A 23819-nucleotide genomic window follows, 5' to 3' on the forward strand; every position below is an offset into this window, starting at 1 on the left:
TGTCTTAATCTGCTCATAGTGTGTATAACATTTGTTGTTATAATACAGTGACATATTTCCATCATTAGATAAACTGAACCTTCATGCTCTTGTGAATGGCAACACAAAATGCCATATCTTACACACCAGGAAGTCTTGTTGGATGCTGCCTTTGTTCTATAACAATGAACAGTTGATAAACTGCAAAGGTTTCATGATTTTAATGCTGTAGATATTGTGTCAAGTTTTCACTTTCTTCAGCAAGAAGAAAAAAAAATATTTTCAAAGGCCCATAAACCTAAATTCTGGTATATGTGTTTGAGTAAATTAGTAATTTGCATGTGTAAACATTATTCACAGCATCACACGATGGCTTGGGTTGGAAGGCACCTCAAAGCCCACCCAGCCCCAACCCCCTCTGCCATGGGCAGGGCTGCCCCCACCAGCTCAGGCTGCCCAGGACCCCATCCAGCCTGGTCCTGAGCACCTCCAGGGATGGGGCACCCACAGCTCTCTGGACAGCTGTGCCAGGGCTTTAACACCCTCTGTGTAAAGAATTTCCTCTTAATACCTAATCTAAATCTCCCCTCTTTTAGTTTAAATCATTCCCTCTTGTCCAGTCATTATCAGGCCATGTAAAAAGTCGGTCTCTGTTTGCACAAGCAAAAGTTATTTATGCAAATACAGAAAATCAATCACCCTTAGCTCCCCAATCTTAAGAATTAAAGGTTTTAATACATGAGATGGGGTATTTGAAATGGTAATAAAATCTCAATACAAGCCTATGTAAACCTAAGTATTTCACAAGTGGTATTAGTTGCATTTTGAATAGTAATTGTCAGCACTGTACAAAATTGCAGCATTTCTATATACTGTATGTCAGTGATTCTCAATTTTTTATTGCTTAACCACTGAAAAAATCTGAGAACCACACAAGACTTCTAGTCAATGAGACTATATATATGCACGTGTGTGTGTGTGTGTGTATATACATGAGACGCCTTCAGCTCTGTGTCGACAGCTCCTCTTCAATTGCTAGTCTAGCATAACAGAAATATTTGTTACTGAGCATTTTCTTGGATGGTCCATATAAAATCCAATAGGGGAAAAGTGTCGTGATATTTTACTGTAAGCAAACAAGGCTCACTGTCCTCGTTGCTGCACTGGACTTGAAAATGAGAAGCAAATGCTGGAATTTAATAATTGCCAAACTGATCATCTCATATGCTCATTATTTTTAAGCTGACATCATAATTGAGCATGTGAGCATATCCTGAGGGATCTACAATATAAGCTCTCATTCAAATGATCCAAAAAATGCTCAGTGAATGTCACAGCAATCCCTCTAGCAGGGCAGGCACAGGAGCTTCCCTCTGCATTCTGCCTTTCCCTACTAAGCTAATGAGGAGGAAGAGCACTGTTGTTTCTGTTTGCTGACTGCTTTCAAGTCTTAGTAGAAGCCTGTGCACATCAGTTTTGAGTTATTTTAAGATGGACAAATCAAAACTAAACTTTAGTCCAACCCAAAAAAGGGTTGAAAGGATATATCTATAAAATGAAGTATGTTTTTTCAGCTTGAAAACCAATTTAATTTGAGCTTCGATATATGTCTGAAAACAAGTATGAAGCATAGATTATTAGTTCAAACAAAAACTCACAAAAAGGAGTAACAGAGCTGAATTATATGGACTTCATTGTAATTCACAGTATCATTCCAACCGTAACACTGATTTTATAACTATGTATAAGCTGTCTTAAAAATGTGTACTGATGATGTGTGTATGTCTGTTGAAGAACAACAGGCATACACACAAAGAAAATAGGAAATTCAGATGTGTAAATAATGATGTTAAGCACTATGCCCACAGGTGCTGACTGTCTGATGGGAATATATTTATTTGTGATTGGAGCTTTTGATCTTAAATATCGTGGAGAATACAACAAGCACGCTCAGTTGTGGATGGACAGTATTCATTGTCAATTGGTGGGATCGCTGGCTATTCTGTCTACAGAGGTGTCAGTCTTACTGTTGACTTATCTGACTCTGGAGAAATACATCTGCATAGTTTATCCTTTTAGGTGTTTGAAGCCCAGAAAATGCAGGACAATTTCCATTTTAGTTCTTATCTGGATAATTGGGTTTGCTGTTGCTTTTATTCCACTGAGCAATAAGGAATTTTTCAGGAACTACTATGGGACCAATGGCGTCTGTTTCCCTCTTCACTCAGAGCAATCAGAAAGTTCGGGAAGTCAGATTTATTCTGTTGTCATTTTTTTAGGTAAGTTGCCTTTCTTCCTGATACATGATTAGAGCCTTCCTTATATACAATAATCAGATTTTCAAACAGATTTGACAGCTTTGTTGTGATACAGACCTTTTCCAGTCTATTTTATTATATTAGATGGATACTTACGTATCTTAGAATGTATGAAGGGCTCAGAAGTTGGAAAGAAGTTAGGATCATTGAGTTCTTGAAGAAATAGATTTTTGTCAGGGAAGTAAAGAGAAGAACTGCGCAGTTTGGATCCAATAGCAGACATTTGTCAGGTGATGATAAATTAATTACTGGAATAGAGATTCCATGTTTGAGTCAAGACAGATCGTGTGGCTGCTTAACTCTATCGGATGGCAGTTTAGAGCAAGGATTTCTCTATTATCCAGCTTGCAAACAGGTGATGTGGAATTGCCAGTCTGCATTTAAAAAATAACTAATTTAAATGTTTTAACAGGTGTAAACTTGGCAGCTTTTATCATCATTGTATTTTCCTATGGAAGTATGTTCTACAGTGTTCACCAAACAGCTATTATGGCTACTGAAATTCGGAATCATATTAAAAAAGAGATGACTCTTGCCAAACGATTTTTCTTCATTGTATTTACTGATGCACTATGTTGGATACCCATTTTTATTTTGAAACTCCTTTCTTTACTGCAAGTAGAAATACCAGGTATGTTCTTCCCTTTGCGCAGCTGTTTTGAGTGTGCATGAAGATAGTTTCTTGTTTAGAAGAGCAAAGAACTGAACATACTGAATCATGTTACTATAATGAACTATATGCTTATTTATCTTCATATATGCACACACAATATAATGAATTACATTTTGCTTCATTATTGCATTGGACTATATTACTATAATCAACAAAGATTAGTCACATTTAATTCAGACAAAACAACAAAAAATCAAATCTTTGAAGTCTGTCTCCATAGAATATCTATAAAATATATACAATGATTTTCTAAACCAAGCTTGCATTGGAATGGCTTTTCTCATCTTATGCCTTTTGGTGATTCTGTTGCCTAACTATGGCTTGAGCCAATACAGAATTTCCTATCTTGATTAAACCATGTAATTCTTACCCTGAAATAACTTTCTAGTGCAAACTGACACTTCAAGCATTAAGTTACATAAAACCAAGCTTACCTTCTTCATGCTAGGAATATATCCCCATGTAAAACCACTAAAAGATTAAAAATCACACCTTATCTCTTTCTTTATTTTTTTAATGCCAGCACACTATAGAAAAATAGCTTTTTTATGTAGCTCTTGTAAACTATGTTGGAAAGAAAATGTTAGCATGAGGACCAGGAGTGTTGGGAGTTACCTTTTCAAAGTTTTGACTTAAATGTTAAATATCTGAAAATTAGGTCAATCATGTGAAATAGTTTTCAGTTATGTTAGGGCTTCTAAAATGCTTCTTCATTAAGTTATCAAACAACCTAAGAGATTTTAAAGAACACATTGTGAAAAGTATAAGCAGATGTATTCCAATTAAGGAAATCTAGAATAAATCTTGTTGAACCACAGGGTGATCCTGGGTTGAGCAAGTAAACATTCTGCACTAGACAGACTAGCTTAAATAGTACTAATTCATTTTAACTAACTCAAATTAAGGACATCACAGTTTTCTAATATTACAGAAGTTTTGAACCCCATTTCTTTTTCTTTGGGGATGCACTGTAACAGCTTTTGAATCATGCATCTGCTTGTTTCCAAAACTGTAGACGATGTTAGAGGCATCAACAGGAGTGCATTCATAATGCAGCAAAATCATAAAGCCAGACAGTGGAGGGGAAGGCAGCATGTACAAAGGTATTTGTACAGTTTGGAGCAGTTGTGTTATTGTTTTATAAATCAAACAGTGCGGTGCCGTGACCACTTTTCAGCATTATAATCCTGTTCCTTCTCTTGCCTTCTCCTGACATCCTAAACGGTAAGGATGAGAATGGGGTAATGAAGAAATGCACACAGGCACTGACACAGGCAGGAGAACAGGAAACCATGATAAAGGATGGAGGTGTGAACACGGAGATACTTACCAACAGGGCAGTAAGGAAACAAGGGTGTATGAAATGCCCTTTGCATTGAAAGGAACAGAATACTGGTGCAGAAGAGCAAAACCAGGCTCTGAGGGGAAAAAGGGGTTAGGAGGTATTGCTTTGTGGGAGGACATCAGGGATGTATAATGAATCATTTCTTCAGAAGAGGACAGGTAATGTGGATCACAGACAGAGACAGGAAGCAAAGTGGAGAGAAGAAGATGTGAGAGCTAAGGATAGTGCACACATAATAGTGAGAAGAAACAACCTGTCATGATATGAAGCCAACCTGGAAGCATGCAGCCATCCCTCTAAGCAGGAAGCTCTGTTTCATAAGTATCAAGTGCTCGTGTTAATTAATGGATGGAAATGATATAGTGCCTACTACAGCTTCCTTTCTTTTTCCCTCCCCAAGGTACCATAACTTCTTGGGTGGTGATTTTTATCTTGCCAATAAATAGTGCTTTGAATCCTCTTCTCTACACTCTGACTACACGACCCTTCAAAGAAATGATTCACCAGTTTTGGTACAACTACAGACAAAGAAGATCCAAGAGAGGTAAAGGCAGTCAGAAAGCTTACGGTCCATCCTTCATTTGGGTAGAGATGTGGCCAACGCATGAAATCACACCAAACCTAACAAAGCCCGTGCTTTGCACAGACTCCTCTGATGCCTCTATCACTACACAGTCAACAAGACTCAATTCGTACATGTAAACACATTTGGAATCTTCACAGTGACATCTGCATTGTTAGCTTCATGGCTGTGGAGTTGCTGCTTTAAAACAATGATAACAAGCGAGGAAGGTATGACGCCCGGATCCTGTGCACCAGAACTCAAAGCAGGAAGAAGCGTTAGGCTGCTTGCAGGTAGAACCAATATATAAAGTATTATTTCTGCCTTGCAACAGTACCTGCTATTTTGACAGCTCATTCTAGTTCAGAATGAGAAGTCAATCTCTTCTTTCTTTTTTTTCCTCCAACAAGCCAGGAGTGTGGGGGGAAAAAAAAACTGAAATGACATTTAAAACATCTCATACCGAAATCAGAATGTTTCAAAATCATCTGTCTTTGGGGAAAATAAATGCTATTTTCAATAAATGTTTTATAATTTTAAAAAATACCCATTTCAACAGCTGCTTTATTTTTCAGAGTTAACTGGTTTCATCTTTAAAAAAGATATTCCTCTCAAAATTTCAGAGTGGCAGACTATTTAGACTGCATACAGCTCTTAAAAACTTTAGGGAATAGCACTAAGAAAATATTTTAATTTCATAATTAGATGATTTATTTTTTTGTCAATGTCAAACAGGTGGAAACATTATTTCTTTTATCAACTGTTTCACCTATACAATTGTTCTAATTCAGGCAGAATCAGAAATATATATATATATTTAATGTGTTTCTCAGCTGAGTCCTCCAGCTATTAACTAGTGGAATTTTCTCTCTTCAGAAGAGCTAGGAAGACCAAACTGAGTACCCCAGTATTTTGATGCTGCTCTTTTCCTCACCATTTCATTATGAGCTACTCTAAGTAGCTCCCAACAGCTTTCGCACTTTCAGCCTTTATCTATCTCTGTATAATGAATAACAGGAGAGTGCCACGGAGATAACTGTCAGTCTTAATAGGTGCCATCACATATACATTTCTATTTCCTTGTATACCTGAATGGATGCATTATGGCTAAAATAATTTAAGGAACACCACAGTTCAGCACTTCTTGGAATGTATTTTTCTTCCCTGTGTTAAAACAGCACAATAATTTTATCCATCTGCAACAAACCTCTCTACCTGAGAAAAAAGATGTAAGGATAGCTGTAGAGGCAGTTCTTTTCCACGCACATACTGAAGAGGATCTTTTCCCTTAAGAATTACTATGATTTCTTTTGTTCTTTTAGTACCATACTCACAGCCCAGTGGCCTGGAAGCCCAAGAAGGTGAAATAAATTCTTTTGTACTGGTGATTTGAAGCTTTTTAAAATGAAGTTAAAGGATACTTCCAATGTTTGCACTTAACTTCTTAATAATGTAAGAAGTAGAATTAAAAATAGTGTGACTCACACTTCAACTGTTTACAGAACTTTGGATTATCTTGAAATCAAAAGTTGAGTATCTTGTTTCCACTATTGTATATTCAATCAAAATAAAAGATTGTCCATTGAACAAAATGACTTCTCTTCCAAGTTGTTTGGCAGCATTTTGGGTTACTGGAAAAAAAAAAAAAAAGAAAAGAAAAAAAATACAGCTAAGTGGAATCCTGCAACGTGGATTACCTTTAACCCGGACATCCAGAAGTCAGTTCAACAGGATTTGTGTAATCTAAGGCTCATTCAGAAGGCTGCTCCCCTGCCTTCAATAGGATGTCTATCCTTACCAATATTCCTATTATTCACTTGATTATGAATATATTCACTGTCATCCTTGTTTCTATGAGTAATCCGAGAATATCCATCAGTTCAAAATTTGTTGTAAGAACTTTAATGCTTTGATAAAAAAACCTACAGCTTCTCTTTTAAAAAAAAGGGAAAAATTGGCTGGTGCACAGTACAGCTAACTTGTCCTGCAGCTTCCCATTGTATTTCAGTATTTCCCCCCTGTAGCAGAAGTGCTAAGTCACGGCTTGAACCAGTGATGGAGAACCTGGTGGGAAGGCAGGGCCAACCCAGGGGAGCTCAGGTACATGCAATGCAGCTGAATGACCAGAAGGGCTGGAGCCAGGATCCACTCCTTCCCAGACTTCATCTAAGTGTTGGCAGTGGAGGCAAGGGGACCTCACTGGAGATCCCTGCCTATGTGAGGCTTTCCAAAGGTAAGCAGCTCTTTTCCTTTGTTTCTGCATGCATGGCTGCTGCGTTTGGGCTCGTTCTCATTTGCTGTAGCCAAAGGCTTTGCCACCCTGCTATTCTCCTGGTACTTTCCATCACATTATAGCATTACACACCCTTACAGCTCTGGTAAATGCACAGGAGTTTCAGTACAGATATTTTTTGCAGAAAAGCGATCTTCCAGACCAAAAGGCTCTGTTAGCAGTAAGCACTAAACTAATTAACTAGCAACTGCTTAAGGCAAGATATAAAACAGGATCAAATACGGAAGTTCTTCCGCGAGATCGGAGAGTACATTTCACAGACGCTTTCCTAACTGATGGAAGCTTTTACTTGTGCTTCAGAACTCTTCATCCTGACAGTAAGCACTGCTGAGCTATGAGGACACCAGAAGGCACTTTATTACAAAAGAAAATCGTGTGAAATTGTTGACAGCAATAAAACTTTTTGTAAAACAAAAATGCTGCCTCATAGAAATATATCATAATATGTGCGCTATTTCAGCACATCACCTGAGCTACCGAGGAAGTCCAGAATTGCAACCTGAACAGGATTATTTTCACATGGTGATTTACGTTTAAAACACGCACGCATACAAGCGCTCGGGAACACAGACAGCTCAAGCGCAGCGGCTGATGAGCAGAACGTCAGAACAGTCCGCCGGAGGCACGCCGGGAGCAGTAGTTCTAGGCAAGGGGCGGGGCGAGTGCTGCCGAGTGCGCATGCACATGGGGGCAGATGCTCGCGGTGCTGAGGGGTGTCGGGAGGGGTCGTGCGTTGTCGCCATGTCGTTCTCCCGCTGCCCGTCTTCCGGCCGAGGTAACGCTGTGCCTCGCTCTCCCGCCCGCCGGTTGTGTACCGGCCGCAGGGCCGCGCGGCACGGTGGGGGTGGGGCCGGGACTGGCGCGGAATGCGAGCAAAGGTCGCCTCCACGCAGCTGCGGCTTGGCTCCCGTGTCTGGCCGGCGGGGGGGGGGGTCTACGGGTGGGCGGTGGGAGAGCAGAATGTCGGTTCTGCCTGCGGGAGTGCGAGCACAGCTCCGCGCTGCTGTCTCGCTAGTTGTCCGTGACTTCCGAGCGGCCTGTAGTGCGGTAACAAGCCGCGGTGCAGCCGCCTGTCGGCTCCGCGCTGACAGGCTGACCGGAATTGGGCAGCGCCATGTGTCCTTAGCTGTGTCACGTAACTTCGAGTGCCGTCAGCCCTGCTGGCGTGAAGACATCTCAGAAATTAAGCTAAGGAGTCCTGTGAAGACAGGCTGAGAGTGCTTGTTCAGACTGCAGAGGAGGTAAGGCAGTGGAACAGATTCCCAGAGAAGCTGTGGTTGACCTGTCTGTGGATGTGCCCAAGGCCAGGCTGCATAGAGCCCTGGGCAGCCTGAGCTGTTGGGGGCAGCCCTGCTCATGGTAAGGAGTTGGAACTAGGTGGGCTTTGATGTCCCTGCCAAACCAGACCATTCTATGATCGTGTTTTAATATGTATACAGGTGTCATTGTGTTTAAACGATTCTATGATAAGCAGTGAGTTCTGTGTGTTGGAAGGGATCCTTAAAGGTCACCTAGTCCAACGCCCCTGCAGTGAACAGGAGCACCTACTGCTAGATCAGGTTGCTCAGAGTCCCGTCCAGCCTAAACTTGGATGTCTTTGGGATGGGACACCTACCACCTCTCTGGAAAGCTGTCCCAGTACCTCACCGTCCTTGTTATAAAAAAAATTCTAACTTATATGCAATCTAAATATCCACCCTTTCCCTTTGTCCTGTCACAACAGACCCTGCTAAAGAGTCTGTCCCTGTATTTCCTGTAGCTCCCCTTTAGATACTGACAGGCTGCTCTCTGGTCTCCTGAGAGCCTTCTCTTCTCCAGGCTGAACAGCTCCAGCTCTCTCAGCCTGTCCTCACTGAGGAGGTGGTTCCATCCCTGGGATCATTTTGTGGTCCTCCTCTAGACACACTCCAACAGGACTATGCCTCTCCTCTACTGAGAACTCCACATCTGGACACAGTACTCCAGGTGAGGTCTCATCAGTGCAGAGCAGAGGGGCAGGATCACCTCCCTTGCCCTGCTGGCCACTCTTCTTTTAATGCAGCCCAGGATATGGTTGGCTCTGTGTGCTGTGGGGGTATGTCGCTGGCTTATCTCCAGCTTGCCATCCACCAGTATCCCCAAGTCCTTTTTAGCAGCCCTGTGCTCCATCCTTACCTTCCCCAGCTGTAGTGATAGTGGGAGGGTTGCCATGACCAGGTGCAAGACTTTGCACTTGGATTTGTTGAACCCACACCAGAGGGTTGGAACTTGAGGTCCCTTCCAACCCAGGCCATTCTATGATTCCTGAGGTTCACCTGGGCCCACTGCTCAAGCCTGTCTAGGTCTCTCTGAATGGTATCCCATCTCTCGGGTGTGTCAATCACACCACACGGCTTCTGGTTGCAGGCAAAGGATACTTGAGAGTTGTGAGAAGATAAGGTTATAGCTCTTAAGCTCTGTTGGCTATGTACAGAATTCACGTTAAGAATCCAGCTTATTACTTGGCATGTCCTGACTCTTGCTGTGCAGGACTGCAATGGGAGGTGTTTTTGCTGGCCTTCTAATCACCTATTCTGTTTTCAGCTGAAATGTTTTGGCTTTAGGAGAAAAACAGTGTTGATAACACACTGATGTTTTAGTTGTTGTCGAGCAGTGCTGTACGGAGCCAAGGACATTTCAGTTTTTCAGCTTCTTGTCTTGCCATGGAGGGGGCACAGGGAGCTGGGAGAGGACGTAACCTGGACAGTTGGCCGGAACTGGCCAAAGGGTTACTATTGAAGTTCAAACAGGAACTTGAAATGTATGTTCCCTTTCTATGTGCGTGCTATCCTGTGTCAGCTGTCAGAAATGGTTGGTCAGTATATTGAGTGGTATTGTGGTAAGAATGTTGAACTGATTTGGTGTGATCCTAACTGCTAAAAATTTAAGAATCCGTGGTTATAATTCCTCCTATTCTGGCAGTCTTTGGGGGAGGGCAGGGACTATCATATTTATTGTACTGCTTGTGCTGGGAAAAATGGAAAGTTCTCAAAAAGGACTGATTTGGCAAACCTGTTTTGTGTTTTTTTTGTTTGTTTGTTTTTTGGGGTTTTTTTTGCAGTACGTCAGTGCTTTCGTGCTCTAAAGTTCATAAAGAGAGACTGCCTTCCCTTGCTGCATGCAGCAGGATGGGCATCCACTGCTGCTGTCCCTCGCATAACCACCCATTATACCATTCATCCTCGGGACAAAGACAAACGATGGGAAGGTTAGTGGGGGAAAATGCATTTTTAAAACTTCTATTATGATTGAGCTTTTATAGCGCTGGAATTTGTTGCTGTTTTTCCCTTTAACAGAAATTGTATTAAGTACAGTATTTATATTCCAAATGAAATGCTATGCTTGCCATCTCATGAGTGCCTTTATCGCTGTCAAATGGGATTAGACTAAACTTGATCCTAGATATTTTAAGAAAATCCATAATCAACTTTTGCATTAGTGAGTATCACAACAAGGTTTAGTTATGTCACGTATGTATGTGTTGGACTTCTCCTTAGTTGCACTTACTGTAAGAGACTGTGAGGAAAATAAGATGAATATTCATCTCTGGGCATTCCAATCACTGCATTTAGCAGTTATAGTGGTTTCATTTCCAGAAATGTCTCTGATTAATTAGCGTATAATAAAGGAATTTGTTCTGACTAAAGATCTTTTTTAGTTCTTTCTTTCTTCCCTAAAATTTCACCAAGTGTTTCTGATGCAGCTAGCTCATTGGGTTCCTAATTAACTTTAATATTAAACTTCCTGATATTTACAGTGCATAGAGATCATGTTTTTTATGGCTGATGTTATATTGAAAGGCTAATATCTTTGTGCGCTGTTCCAAGTACTGAAGGGGGCATTCTCTTAAACGTTCGGCCACCTTTTACACCAGGTAATACTTCTGGGATACCCAGTAGCCAGTATCACTGAACAAGGTTTTGCAGAAAGAGGCTGGGAGAAACTGGAGATTGGCTTATCTAATTACCTTTTTTTTTTTTTCCCCTATTGAAGGGGTAAACATGGAAAGATTTGCAGAGGAAGCTGATGTTGTCATTGTTGGAGGAGGCCCTGCGGGTCTTTCTGCTGCTATTCGTCTCAAACAGTTAGCTGCTGAGCATGGCAAAGAAATACGTGTCTGTCTGGTGGAAAAGGCATCTCAGATTGGTGCACATACCCTGTCTGGTGCTTGTCTTGAGCCACGATCCTTAGAAGAACTCTTTCCAGACTGGAAGGAGCGGGGGGTATGTATGAACATGCAAGAACATTACTAGTGTGTAACAAATTCATCCATCTGACTCAATTTTGTATTGCCTAGTACCATTTAAAATATGTTGATCTAGCAAGGCACAAGCAATAAGGTTGTTTTTTTGTTTTTTTTTTTTTTTTGCTTTGCTGTGTTTGAGTTGTTGTTTTGAATTGGCTGGAAAAACATAACTCATAGCACTGTTTCTGTTTTCTTTTTTATGTAGGCTCCGCTTCATACTCCTGTCACTGAAGATAAGTTTGGAATTTTAACAAAGAAATCTAGAATTCCAGTGCCAATTCTGCCAGGTAAGGTTTGGGGAGGAGCTCTTTGTACTGTCTTTTCAGTTTCTTTTTCAGTTTTTCTGTGCCTCAAACGATTTTAATTCAGTGTAGTATTGTAAGTGTATGGAGAATCACTTGCAGTGATTGGATCTATGCAGATGATGGCTGTAATAACACAGTGGTATTATTTCAAATAGTAGTTGTAGAAAAAGGAATAACATCTGATATGTAGATAGCTTGTGTTATTTTGCTTAGTGTTCTGTTTCAAGTGTGTTTGCATGTTTGTTTTTTGCCTAGGACTTCCAATGGTTAATCATGGGAATTACATAGTACGTCTGGGACACTTTGTGAGATGGTTGGGTGAACAAGCAGAAGCTCTGGGTGTGGAGCTGTATCCAGGCTATGCAGCTGCTGAGGTAATAATGACATCAGCATGTATATGAGGAACGTTTTTGGAACCCCCTCTGCTGCACCCTGTATTCTTTGTATGTTCCCAACATTCAGTGACTAAATTCCCAGGCTCAGATCCAGCAAAGCAGATCATAAAGTACATCCGTAATTACATTGTCTTCCAAGTTGGACCATTAGACAGTGGAAAGACTTGGTGCTTAGAAGTTGTGGTTTAGGTCTTGTGAATGGATTAAGATGACAGATCATTTAAATGTTCTTTTTGTTTGTTTAAATATTTTCCAAAGGTTCTTTTTCATGAAGATGGTAGTGTGAAAGGAATAGCAACTAATGATGTAGGCATTCAAAAGGATGGAGCACCTAAAGTAAGTAGCAATGTTTTCCCTAACTAGACAGCTAATTTTTGGAATTGTGATGTATCTGCTTCTAATGGTGTCAGTGATCTCAGTTCAGCCTAAGGAAGATTACAAAATTCAGTTTCTTTTTCCATTCTATATAAAATTGATCAATTACATATGAAAGTTTTGGTCTCAGAACATTGTAAGCTCCTTCTGAGATGAGCAGAAAAAGCCTTTGAAAAAAGGTCGTTTGGCTGTGGATGACTTGGAGAAAAGTCTGAAAGGATGCTTTGACATACGGGAAATCAGGAAACAAGGGAAAGAGTTCCAGGAACACCTAGAGAAAAGGTGTAAAGGTGGAACAGAAGCTCTTGTCTAGCTGGTAGCTAACAACATATAAGAGTGTGTGCTTCTGGCTGATTTATTTTCTTCCATACAACTACAGCCACGTTTGTTGGCAGTCTGTCTACCTTGCTGGGGCAAGGTACATTCTCAGTCTTCATGCTTTTGTGCTTGTTGGTCAATTGCTGTATCCATAAGGTAGCCTGTCCTCAGTGTCAGACTTCAGCTGATTTTTAGTGGAATCTATAACCTGTGTTAAGCATGTCTCCTCCTCATGCAATATGTAGGGAGAGTTCACTACCTCAGAGTAGCTCAATTTTCATGCAGTTATGAGGCTACAGAAATTCAGGGTGCAAGTTTTTTTTTTCTTAGTCTTTCCTAGATGATGTTTCTTACTATTTTACGTAATGTTTCAGAGAAGTACTTTCATGTAAAAATCTGGGCTATTTTTCCCGCTTAAGGCAGGGATTGAGAAGAAAAGACTCATCCTTGTTTTAAGAGGGGAAAAAAAAAAAGCAACAGAGGAGGAAGTGATGGTGGGGAGAAATGGTATATTTTTTTTCAGTATAATGTTGTCCCACAAGTGTATATCCCACAGTGGATATACACATACAGTTTCCAGGTATACATTTCTCCAGTAGGAGGTGCAAGTAATATGCTGCAGTAATAAAAGATAGTTTTGGTTTAAGTCAGGAGGAAATACGCATTTTTTGTTTGCTTTTTTTTTTTTTAAAGCATCCTGAAGGCCAAGATTTTTTTATTGCCACTTATTCTTGTGGAAAGTGTGGATTAAAATATTGTCTGTTAACTTCATTAATTTGTACATAATTAAGGTGCAACTACAGTAAACTGAGTGTTCAAGTGCGTTAACTGTCAGCTCATAGTACTTCCCATGCATTAAGATTCAGATAAATAAACAGAGTATGCATAATCTTCAAAGCAAAATTACCCTCAATGTGTTTAAACAGAGCTTAATCAAGTACTGTGGTTAATGAATATAGTTTCACCATGTAGTCAGTGCCAATCAAGCAAAAAATGGTGAAGGTAAAAATGCATAGTAAGAATTCCGATTATGTATATTTAGAATCTGGTATCCTTAAATTGCAAATATAATCTACCAGTCTATCCTAGTCTAATGCAAAAAGTGAAGTTACAGGTTAAGTTTCTTTGTTCTGTTGGGGTTCCTCTGCACCATGTCCTACTGGAATTCCCTTGTGAGGTTTCCTGGGACTGTATCATAGATAGCTGGAAGATAGAACCGGACTAGAACCATAGCTTGCAGTGTTTTGTAGACTCTAGTCAGGACCACAGAGTAGTGTGTAATCACCATATTGCTCTGCTTTTTCTTCCTGGGAGTTTGCTGTGACGCAGTTATAACTGCTTACCAAATGCTCTTTTTTCGCAGGCTACTTTTGAACGAGGCTTGGAACTCCATGCTAAGGTCACTGTCTTTGCTGAAGGTTGTCATGGACATCTAGCCAAACAGCTGTACACAAAATACAACCTAAGGGAGAAATGTCAAGCCCAGAGCTATGGCATTGGGTTGAAAGAGGTATAATCTGCATAATTTTAATGATAAAAGAGAATACTGTCAAGATACAATGTAGTTTGTATTCAAGCTACTATGTATTTGACCTACTGTGTAAGTCATTACAATGATTTGAGTAACACTTCCTTGTAGTTTTGAAATTGATGACATTCTCTGAATGACTTGACTGGTTTGTTTCAGCTACTGTTTCTCTGTTTATCTAGAGGTACCTGTGAATCCATTTTCACTTCTTTAAAATCATTCTCATTTGTGAAATCTGCTTTCAGTACTTCGAGTAAACAAGAGGGGATTTCTTGCTGCCTATTTTGAGGGTATTTTAATACCTGAGGAGGGCAGGAAGGACTGTCTGATTTTTCTCTATATACATTAGAGAGGAAAGGGCTGTTTCAGATGAGTTGTGCTTTCTAAAATGTATCTGGATGAGCTTCCCTACTTACTCTCTGACCCCACCACCCCCCTGCTGATTCTTTCATTGGGCTTGTAAAATTGGGCTAGGGTCAGGTTTTGTTTTTAAAATACCTTATGTTCTGGAAATATCAATCATGAAAAATACCTGTTTAGGGTATGTTGATCTGTTTCTAGTTTGACTATAACATATAATTTATTTCTTTAAGCATATACTTCCAACTACAAAGTATTTACTGAGTAATTATTTTAGATTTCTGGAGAGAATAGCCAATTGGTAAATGATCCTACACATGATGTAGTCTTAATTAAAATGTCTCATACCTAAGTTGTTAAAATTACTGTACAGATAAGAGACAGGTTTCAGTATGGCTGTCTGCTTTGGCAAATAGTACAGTCCAACAGGAATGGAGCTGTAAAGTGAAATAGTTGGTGCTGATGAGCCAATATCCATGCTATGCGCATCTGAGGGTTATTTTTACTTTGGACTAGCTCTGAGTCCTGTGAACTGAGTACCTTTTTGTGACTGGAATGCTTTAGATGGGCTTCTGGAGCCAGTCTTGGTGTTGAATTTCATCTGAAAGGAATCCAGTTCATGCGTTCTGTGTCAGCTCTATAATTTGAACTAAAGCGCAGTAACTGGCAGCAATCAGAAGTCCCACTCAAAACGTGCTCCTTAATCTGAATTGTAACATCAGTGTAGACGTTTCACCCTCTATGCTGGAGGTGCTGTAATGGCACTGAGCAGCTGGAAGGAGCAGTTCCATTCCCCTTCAGTCATTAGACTGCAGTAGGCACAGAACTTCATGCTGGAGAGATGTTTTGTGAAGTAAGCAGAAAACTGACCTGCTACTGAAAACATGAAAATGCTTCTGTGAGTACGCTGTGGGTCAAATGAGTACTGGAGATGCACAGGACAGAGAAGAGAGGACAACTTGTTGGGCAGCAATGATAAATCAATTCAGCCATATGGTTAAGCCTGACTTTGGAAATCTTGTTAGGAAATTATTTTTAAAGAAAGAAGTCTCTCATCAAGTGAGTCTTGTGGTTGAATGAGAATTTTGGGTATAATGCTAGAGTCTCAGTTATGTTTTCTGATGCACAGCTTTTCAAAGAAGAGAAATGCTGTCAAATTTGTAAATGGTAACCCAAACAAATGTTTATGCTTTGTTCCCTGGCCTTTAGTTGTATGAGTTTACTATTAGGTCATAGGAGTAAATTCATCTTTGTAGTTCTTTTCCTCAGCGCTTAACTGTGTGTTTGTCTTTTATGCTATTGAAAGCCTGTTGCTTTACAGTATAAAGTGATTACTGGTGATCTTCATTTCAGTTATGGACTATTGATGAAAAGAAATGGAAACCAGGAAGAGTAGAACATACTGTAGGCTGGCCTTTAGACAGACATACCTATGGAGGATCCTTTCTTTATCACTTAAATGAGGGTGAACCTTTAGTTGCTCTTGGATTTGTGGTATGTGAAGTTATGTTTTCTCTCATATGTGCTTATTGTTGTTCAGTCTTCATTTTTATACATTTTCTTTTCTCTGTTTTAATGTGAAGATGAAAACACAAGAATGGCAACAGACCAAATTTAGTACTTCCGCAGTTTTGAGTGCACTTAGTCCTTTATAAGGCAAGATTAATTTGTCACATTAATCTGTCTTCAGATCTAATGTCTTCTGTTAAGGACAAAATGGAGAATTTAAAAATACTTTTTTTTTGCAAAAGTTTCAAATTTTGCTGAAGCCATAAAAAGATGATTAATTAAAACTGTGCTTGCAAAATTTTTGTGAAATATTTCAAAGTTAGAAAATGTCAAAATCAGGGCACTTTGTGCAGCCTTAATTGTTTCCTCATTCTTGCGTCAACGTAGGATGCATGTCTGTTTCATAGGAGAAGCATAGGAAATGCAGTGTTTCTCCTATAAGAGAAGATATAAATGGAAAACAGACATCTGTGTACTCATACAAACACTTTTTGCCTTTGAAGTTTTCAGTTATGTCAGTCTGAGCTGATTCTTGTACTAGTTACTATATTGCACTTTCATGAAGTTCAGTAATGGAAGTAGAAGCAAATAGTTCTCTAAGAGCAGTGAATAGATAGAGAAATCAGGGTACTGTTTCATGCTGACTCAACATATTTTGCTGGTTTTTCCCAAATAAAACTTAGAGGAGCCAGTTATAATTCCTTAAGACAAAAGAGAAAGTTCAGCAATTTATATTTTTCTGTGAATATGTTAAAGATGGGAAATGTAGGATGTACCTTTAAGCAAGTTCTCGAATAAAATGCAACTTGTGGGCATTCAGCAAATGCCTGTCTTTTCCCATTTTCTGCTTTCATCATTCTTCCCCAGTGCTTTATCACAATAGCTCACCTCATTGGAAATAATGGACTAAGCTAGAGGATGTGAACTGTTTTCAGTATATGAGTGTGAGGAAATAACTATCTAGAAATAATTGTTTATTCCTTCTTTCAGCTTGTCTAGGGCAGTTTTTGAAACACAAATTTGAAATGAGTTTTCCTACTTATCCTACCCATTAAACCATGCTTAATTTAATTTAACTGCTTTATTTCAAAGGCAGATGGAAGGTGGTTACAATGCAATTAAGTACTTCAGTTCTTCAGGTTTTAGGTAGGTCATAGTCTTATGGCAGCAAATTCTCAGACTTGCTTGATACTGTCCTGTTGTTGGCAGTACTTCAAGTACAAAGATCCTAAGGTTGGTTCAGTATGAAATAACATAAGGAGCTGATGTGCTAATACATGATTATTTTCTTTTCCTAACTTTTTTTAAAATTTCATTATTCATTTTCATTCATGTTACACTTCTTTTTAAGGTTGGCTTAGATTATCAAAATCCCTATTTGAATCCGTTTAGGGAGTTTCAGAGGTGGAAGCACCATCCTACTGTAGAGCCTACTTTGGAGGGTGGCAAAAGGATTGCATATGGTGCCAGAGCACTGAATGAAGGTGGTCTCCAGGTAATTTTTTAATGAAGTTTTTTACTTTCAGATCTTGACAGCTGTGTTTGTAGTTCTGCAGATTCAGATTACGTGCTGTGGGGAAATGGGAGAAACACATTAGCTTGCTGTAGGCAGCTGCTATGATTTGCTTGGACTTGGATTTTGTAATACTAGCAGTCTTCTGATACTGTCACTTTACTTTCTACATTGTGTATGGGGTTTATATTGCAAGCAGATGTGTTTAGCAATGAAGGAGCTAGATGATTCTTTGTTTTGCTTGGAAGCCTGAGGGAGAGGGTAGCACCACTTATCTGTTTTGTTTTTTGGGGGGTGAGTGGAGGGGGTGGGATTTCTTAAGTGCACGTTTTGTTGAGTGCTTGACCTGTAAATCAGTTATGGTAGCTAGACTGAGTGTTCGCAATCTGCAGCCAATTTATAGGGCTGTTTCCCTCTGTTCTCTGACAGCTTTGTCTTCCCTTTTTATTTTGAATCCCTTCTTTAAGGGTATAAGGCAGCTTTTGCAATACAAGTAGAACTTCAGCAGCAAGATAATTGTTGGTGTAATCTTTTGTTTTGATGCAAGTGTGAATGCCTTGGGACTGAGTCATGTGGGTTCATGAAGTAATTCACTGATCACACTTGAGATAACGTGTTCAATCAGTCTGCTGTGCAGTCTGAACTGGAAGTATGTTATATCATGTTCTTTATATTCAGTTCGTGATAACTGCTGTGTCACTAGCTTATCTCAGAATAAAGGCTACTCTTTCCATTGCGCTTGTTTCACTATCACAGAGAGTCATTACTGAATTTCTGACTTAGGTGAAGTAGTCAGGTCCTGACTTCATGTGTGCTTCTTACAGTGCTTCAAATTTACAGGTAAAAGAATGGAGTATTTTTAATGTCACTTACAGCCGTTGTTTGGGCTGAGTTACACAGTACAACTACAAAAAACTTCGCTTCTGTCTCCAAATCTTTGGGCTTCTTTTCTGAACTTAAACCAATGTGTCACTTACTTTGCATGGCTCCTGATTCAAAAACAAGTTTAACTTTTTAACTTCCTGTAGGTAGTTGTCTATTTGATCATGAAGTTATATTTTTAAGTAATTTTATAATATAAAATATAAATAAAATACATAAAAATAAATTCTGCATACTATAAAAATATGTATCTATACATAATTTATATGTTCTCAGTTAAAAAACAAGAAAAACTGACAGATGAGTCACTTAGGAAGATTCTTAAAAGAGTTACTCTTCTTTTGCATATGGTGCTTTGATAACTGTAGCAGTCTGGCTCATTTGCATCACTGGACCACAGGAAGATTCTCTTATATAAGTGGTTCTGTAGCTCCAGTTTTCATTTTGATGACAGCATTGCATCAAATGGATTTATAAAATTACTGTTGATGTAAGATTATTTCTTACGGTCTGTTATCAACAACCTTATGCTTATGTTCTTTAGTCTTTAAAATAACTTGGTATGAGAGGTAGAACCAAATTAATGTCTGTGATTCAACAAATTGCCCAAGACATAGGGGAATGCCATGCATAGTACAGCTTTCTAGTGACCGCTGTTCGGATATTCAAAAGTGGGTTGCCCTGCGTAAGTAGTGAACGGGTGCTGACAGAGCAAACAGAAGAAAAGAAACATTTGTTTCAGATTATCTTGAATTCCAGGGGGTACTTTTTTTGTAGTTACTACAGGAGGATAAATGTATATTAATAAAATACACATGATGTTTCCAAGTCATCTTCCTGTCTTGGGTTTGAGTTAACTGAACTCATTGACATCATGCTCCTTGCTGAACAGAGAATGATTTAGCACCAAAACGTAGATTTGTTGGCTGCTGAGCAACTTCTCTCAAATACCACATATTTTAGGAGAAGAGGGCACTATGCAGTTTAACAGAAAAAATTAGTGAAATAGGAAAAAAGATGGCAGCGTGTAATAGACTGCGAGGTGAGACTGTGTGGAAAATAGAAGCATAAATGTAATTAAAAAAAAAAAAAGAAAATTCACTTCAAGTTGAAGGTGGAATGTGATATCTGTGGATGACACTAACCAGTCTTGTTACAGGTAAAGCAACTGGACAGAGGGTGTAAGGAAAGAGCAAGTGTCATTATTTTATACTCAGATCTACTACAGTGGCTGCATTCTTATTTGCTTACCATGCAAAAATTGAGTGACTCTAGTGCATTTTTAGGTAGTACAGATTGCATGTGTAAAGGACAGTCAAGTCTCATTCCAGTTTGCCAGAATGTTATATTCACTTCAAAACCAAACAGAAAACCCACTTACTTTCTTTTTCCTCTTCAGTCAATACCCAAGCTCACCTTCCCAGGTGGATTGTTAATTGGTTGCAGTCCTGGACTCATGAATGTGCCTAAGATCAAAGGGACACATACTGCAATGAAAAGTGGCATGTTGGCTTCAGAAGCCATCTTTAGCCAATTAACCAATGAAAATCTCCAGTCAAAGACGATAGGTAAGATCACTGTACTGTCATGTGGATTTACCTTGTGTTCAGTTGAATCACCAACAGTTTAGCGGTAACTTAATGTCTGAAGGAAATACAAGTAAATCCTGAAATGAGTGTGGTGGTTTAGAAAGATATATAATGTTTATTTACTATTTATGTGGTGAATTGGTTTAAGAAATTAGCTTTTATTTAGTTATTAGTAAGTATTGCTGCTAGATCAAAAATAAGCCTATAATGAGCATCTGAAAGGTCTTCTTGTACAGGCAGTGTAAGCTAACAAGAATAGTATATTTCCTACAAATATTAAAAATGGGTACCTCATTATTCAAAAAGTCTTACTGAAAGACTACAATCAGCAAAAAAAAAATTAAACAGAGCTGATGAAATGTAAGCAAGAGAGTGAGATTGCTCAAGTTTACTCTTCACTACTTCATTAGAAAGATATTTTTTTTTTCCTTCTGTGGTAAGATACTTTTTCTATCTTTATAGTCGTCTCAGTGTGAGATTGTGTATTCTCTACTGTATGTAATTTAAACATACTCACGTAATCATCTGATCCTGACTACGTGTAGTGTTATACTTAAGCCTCGCTTGTTCCCTTAAATCTGTTAACAAAGGCTGTACAGGAGATAACCTCATTAGAATTTCAGTTACTCTGGAAGTGGACACTATGGCCGCATGCCCATGATTATTATTTCAGAAGACTTTGTAGCAGTGGATTCATTCCTAGTAAGCTCTAACTTGCAGCAAAAGATGGCACAGAGGTATGCTGAACAAATAAGCTCCTAGTTTAGCATAACATGGTAAAGTCCTTAGAACCCAACTGAGATAATAGTCACTCTTACTGGGTTACTGTAGTGCTCTTATTATCAGCAGGTTTTATAAGCTGCTATCAGTTTTGTCAAGACATAATATTACAGCCCAATTACTGCTTTGTGCATAGATAAGGAGCTTTCTCAGACAGTTACATGAGGCAGAAAATAGAGACTGAAGCATGTTTTCTTATACAGACAAACACTTAGAACTTAATTATTTAGAGCATGTAATCCTGTGCAGTAGTAACTGAATGGTGATGGGAAAGCTCTCAGGAAACTTTCTTGAAATGAAACTTGTTTTTTTTTCTAGTTACTTTGCTTTAAGTATACTGTAGTGCACGTAGCATGTGCAATGCCTACTGTGTTTTTAACAAAAATCAGGAATTTGTAGTCAAATGTGCCTTGTTAACTTGCTGGCTCCTGAGAGAGAGAAATAACATTGTCTAGCACTGGTGTCCTCCACATAGGCCGCAGTCAAAGTTACTGAAATCAGTGTGTTTGTGGTTGCTTAACTTATAAAGAAAAAACTTGTAATTTGACAATTTAAAATGGAAAAACCTGGGTCTTGAATTGCAAGTAAACAGTCCTAGTCAAATCTTAGAATCCATCAGAGTAGTTGTTTTCCAATAGAGGTGCCATCTGCTCCACAGTAGACACCTGCTTACAACTGCCACATAAACAGGCTCTTCGAGGCTTAAATACATGGTTTAGGATGCTCCTGCCTTACTAATTTGAAATTCTGATTTTGCTCCTTTCGTTGCTAATAATTGTCTTTATTCAACAATCATTTTGTATTTCAAGGATAGCCTTTATGTACTGTAGGTACCTAACAAGTAATGTCCTGCTGTAGGACTTGATGTGCAAGAATATGAAGAGAACCTGAAAAAGTCCTGGGTCTGGAAAGAGCTGTACTCAGTTAGAAACATCCGACCATCCTGCCATAGCATGCTTGGTGTGTATGGAGGAATGATTTACACAGGTATATTTTATTGGCTGCTGAGAGGAAAGGAACCATGGACATTAAAACATCCAGGTAATTTCATTATTTCCTGAAAGAAGATGCATGTGTCAGTCTCTCCTGGTTTTAAAGCTAGAGCATACATGATCAAGTGGCAAGAACTCTAGAAACTGATAATTGGTGAAGCAGACTTCTAGCAGACTTGTTATACTACCTAGTGTATCACGTAAACAAAGGCATTAAAGCAGTATTCTACTTTTGGCTTAGTTATGTCTCTTGAAAAGGACTTCCTCTTAGGAAATAGTTCATTCTGATGAGGAGGGAAGTCAAAAAAGCTTAATTAAATTGTTCTTGAGTGACTGCAAATTATAGTAATTTGAATCTTATTTGTTAAAAATGTATTAGGACCAGATTTTGCTCAGCTCAAGCCAGCCAAAGATTGCACACCTATTGAATACCCAAAGCCTGATGGAAAAATCAGTTTCGATCTCCTGTCATCTGTGGCTTTAAGTGGTACAAATCATGAACATGACCAGCCTGCTCATTTGACTCTGAAAGATGACAGCATCCCTGTGAGCAGGAATCTGGCTGTATTTGATGGACCAGAACAAAGATTTTGCCCAGCAGGTAGGTAATAAAAATGAAGCGTGAGAGACTTTTTGCAAGTTTAAAAAAAAAAAAAAAGTATTTCAAGAAGAGTCCACCTGGCCTGCTGACTACTTCAAGTGTTCTGTTCAAGTCCTCTTCCTAGAAGAGGGTTCAAACGGAGATCTTCACATTTATGTTGTTAAAAATACTTTCCTGACAAAATAATTGGTAAACATGGAAGAAAGCTGTTGAATGACACTGGTAATATACTTCTGTCCTTATGCTTGTGATGAATTTGACTGTACATGCAAGGAGAGACTGGCCAGTGAAGTGATATGCTCTTGTGCTTTTCCCAGGAGTTTATGAATATATCCCTCTGGAAACAGGAGAAGGATCAAGACTGCAGATAAATGCTCAGAACTGTGTTCACTGCAAAACGTGTGATATTAAAGACCCAAGTCAGAACATTAACTGGGTAGTGCCTGAAGGTGGCGGAGGACCAGCTTATAATGGGATGTAAACTGGCAGAAAACTTTTCAGTGACTTCTGATCAATCAGCAGCTAAGTTTGAGTATTTTATGCTCAAGCGTAAAGTACAGCACTGATTTGAATGTTTGAGTTTGAGACTAATGTGCCATTCTCAATTTTAGGTATGACTATTGCAATAAATGGAAAGTCAGTGGGCTCTGGTTAAACCCTAGCCTTATTTAAATAGAACTTCAGGAGTTTTGTGGCAGGTAGAAGAAAGTTATTCTTGGGACTAAGAAATGAACTTTGCATCTTGGGTATGTTGCTCAAGTTCAGTGTTGACAGGAGCCATAGCCAGAATCATGGGTGTGGTGTGGTGGAAGTTTAGTGACTGTCCTTAAAAAGAAAAAAAGTGCTTTCTCTGGCTATCTATCTGAAGTGTTCTACTACATGCAGTCCTACCTCACAGTAGGGAAAATATATTAATCTAGAAAACTGTCACTGTTTGTGTTATACATTTTACAGAAGTTACATTTGTTTTGTGTTTTTTTTTCCCGATGATGACAGCCCACCTGCAATGCAATCTGTAAGGAGGTTTAACAAATGTTTAATGTTGCACCTTTGTGATATGTCTGCCAGCATTTATTTCCTGCAAGGAATCAGGCCTGCAATAATAAATAATAGTTTAAAAAAAAAAGCCAGAAACTGCCCAGATTGCTTCAGTGGTAAACCAGACTTCTTAGGAAGCGCTATTAAGCCACAAAAAACACAACCATTACTGCTTTATGCATTAACAATGTATCTGAATC

At 39.1% G+C, this 23819-nt stretch overlaps 2 protein-coding genes across 16 annotated transcripts in view; both read left to right on the forward strand.

Annotated features, from left to right (window-relative positions):
* Positions 1-5423, forward strand: part of RXFP1 (relaxin/insulin like family peptide receptor 1) — a 93728-nt gene extending 88305 nt beyond the window's left edge. For all 12 annotated transcript variants that reach the window (XM_021396704.1, XM_021396703.1, XM_021396707.1 and 9 more), the window contains 3 exons: positions 1848-2258; positions 2710-2928; positions 4716-5423. In XM_021396704.1, coding sequence (XP_021252379.1) covers positions 1848-2258; positions 2710-2928; positions 4716-5017 — 932 coding nt within the window. In that variant the 3' untranslated portion in view covers positions 5018-5423. The remainder of the gene's footprint in view (positions 1-1847; positions 2259-2709; positions 2929-4715) is intronic.
* On the forward strand, positions 6620-23758 carry ETFDH (electron transfer flavoprotein dehydrogenase). 4 transcript variants are annotated; one of them, XM_021396714.1, is made up of 14 exons: positions 7833-7945; positions 8989-9135; positions 10250-10396; positions 11182-11411; positions 11640-11721; positions 11995-12113; positions 12393-12470; positions 14191-14337; positions 16069-16209; positions 17576-17719; positions 20019-20187; positions 21847-22029; positions 22360-22581; positions 22899-23758. In XM_021396714.1, the coding sequence occupies exons 4-14, from the start codon at positions 11190-11192 to the stop codon at positions 23060-23062; spliced, it is 1671 nt and encodes a 556-aa protein (XP_021252389.1). In that variant the 5' UTR covers positions 7833-7945; positions 8989-9135; positions 10250-10396; positions 11182-11189; the 3' UTR covers positions 23063-23758. The 4 variants fall into 4 exon arrangements, with proteins under 4 accessions (XP_021252387.1, XP_021252386.1, XP_021252388.1 ...); XM_021396712.1 differs by lacking the exons at positions 7833-7945; positions 8989-9135 and adding an exon at positions 6620-7816; XM_021396711.1 differs by lacking the exon at positions 8989-9135 and having other exon boundaries at positions 7820-7945.

The sequence above is a fragment of the Numida meleagris genome, chromosome 4 (assembly GCF_002078875.1).
Source record: "Numida meleagris isolate 19003 breed g44 Domestic line chromosome 4, NumMel1.0, whole genome shotgun sequence".
Lineage (NCBI taxonomy): Eukaryota > Metazoa > Chordata > Aves > Galliformes > Numididae > Numida > Numida meleagris.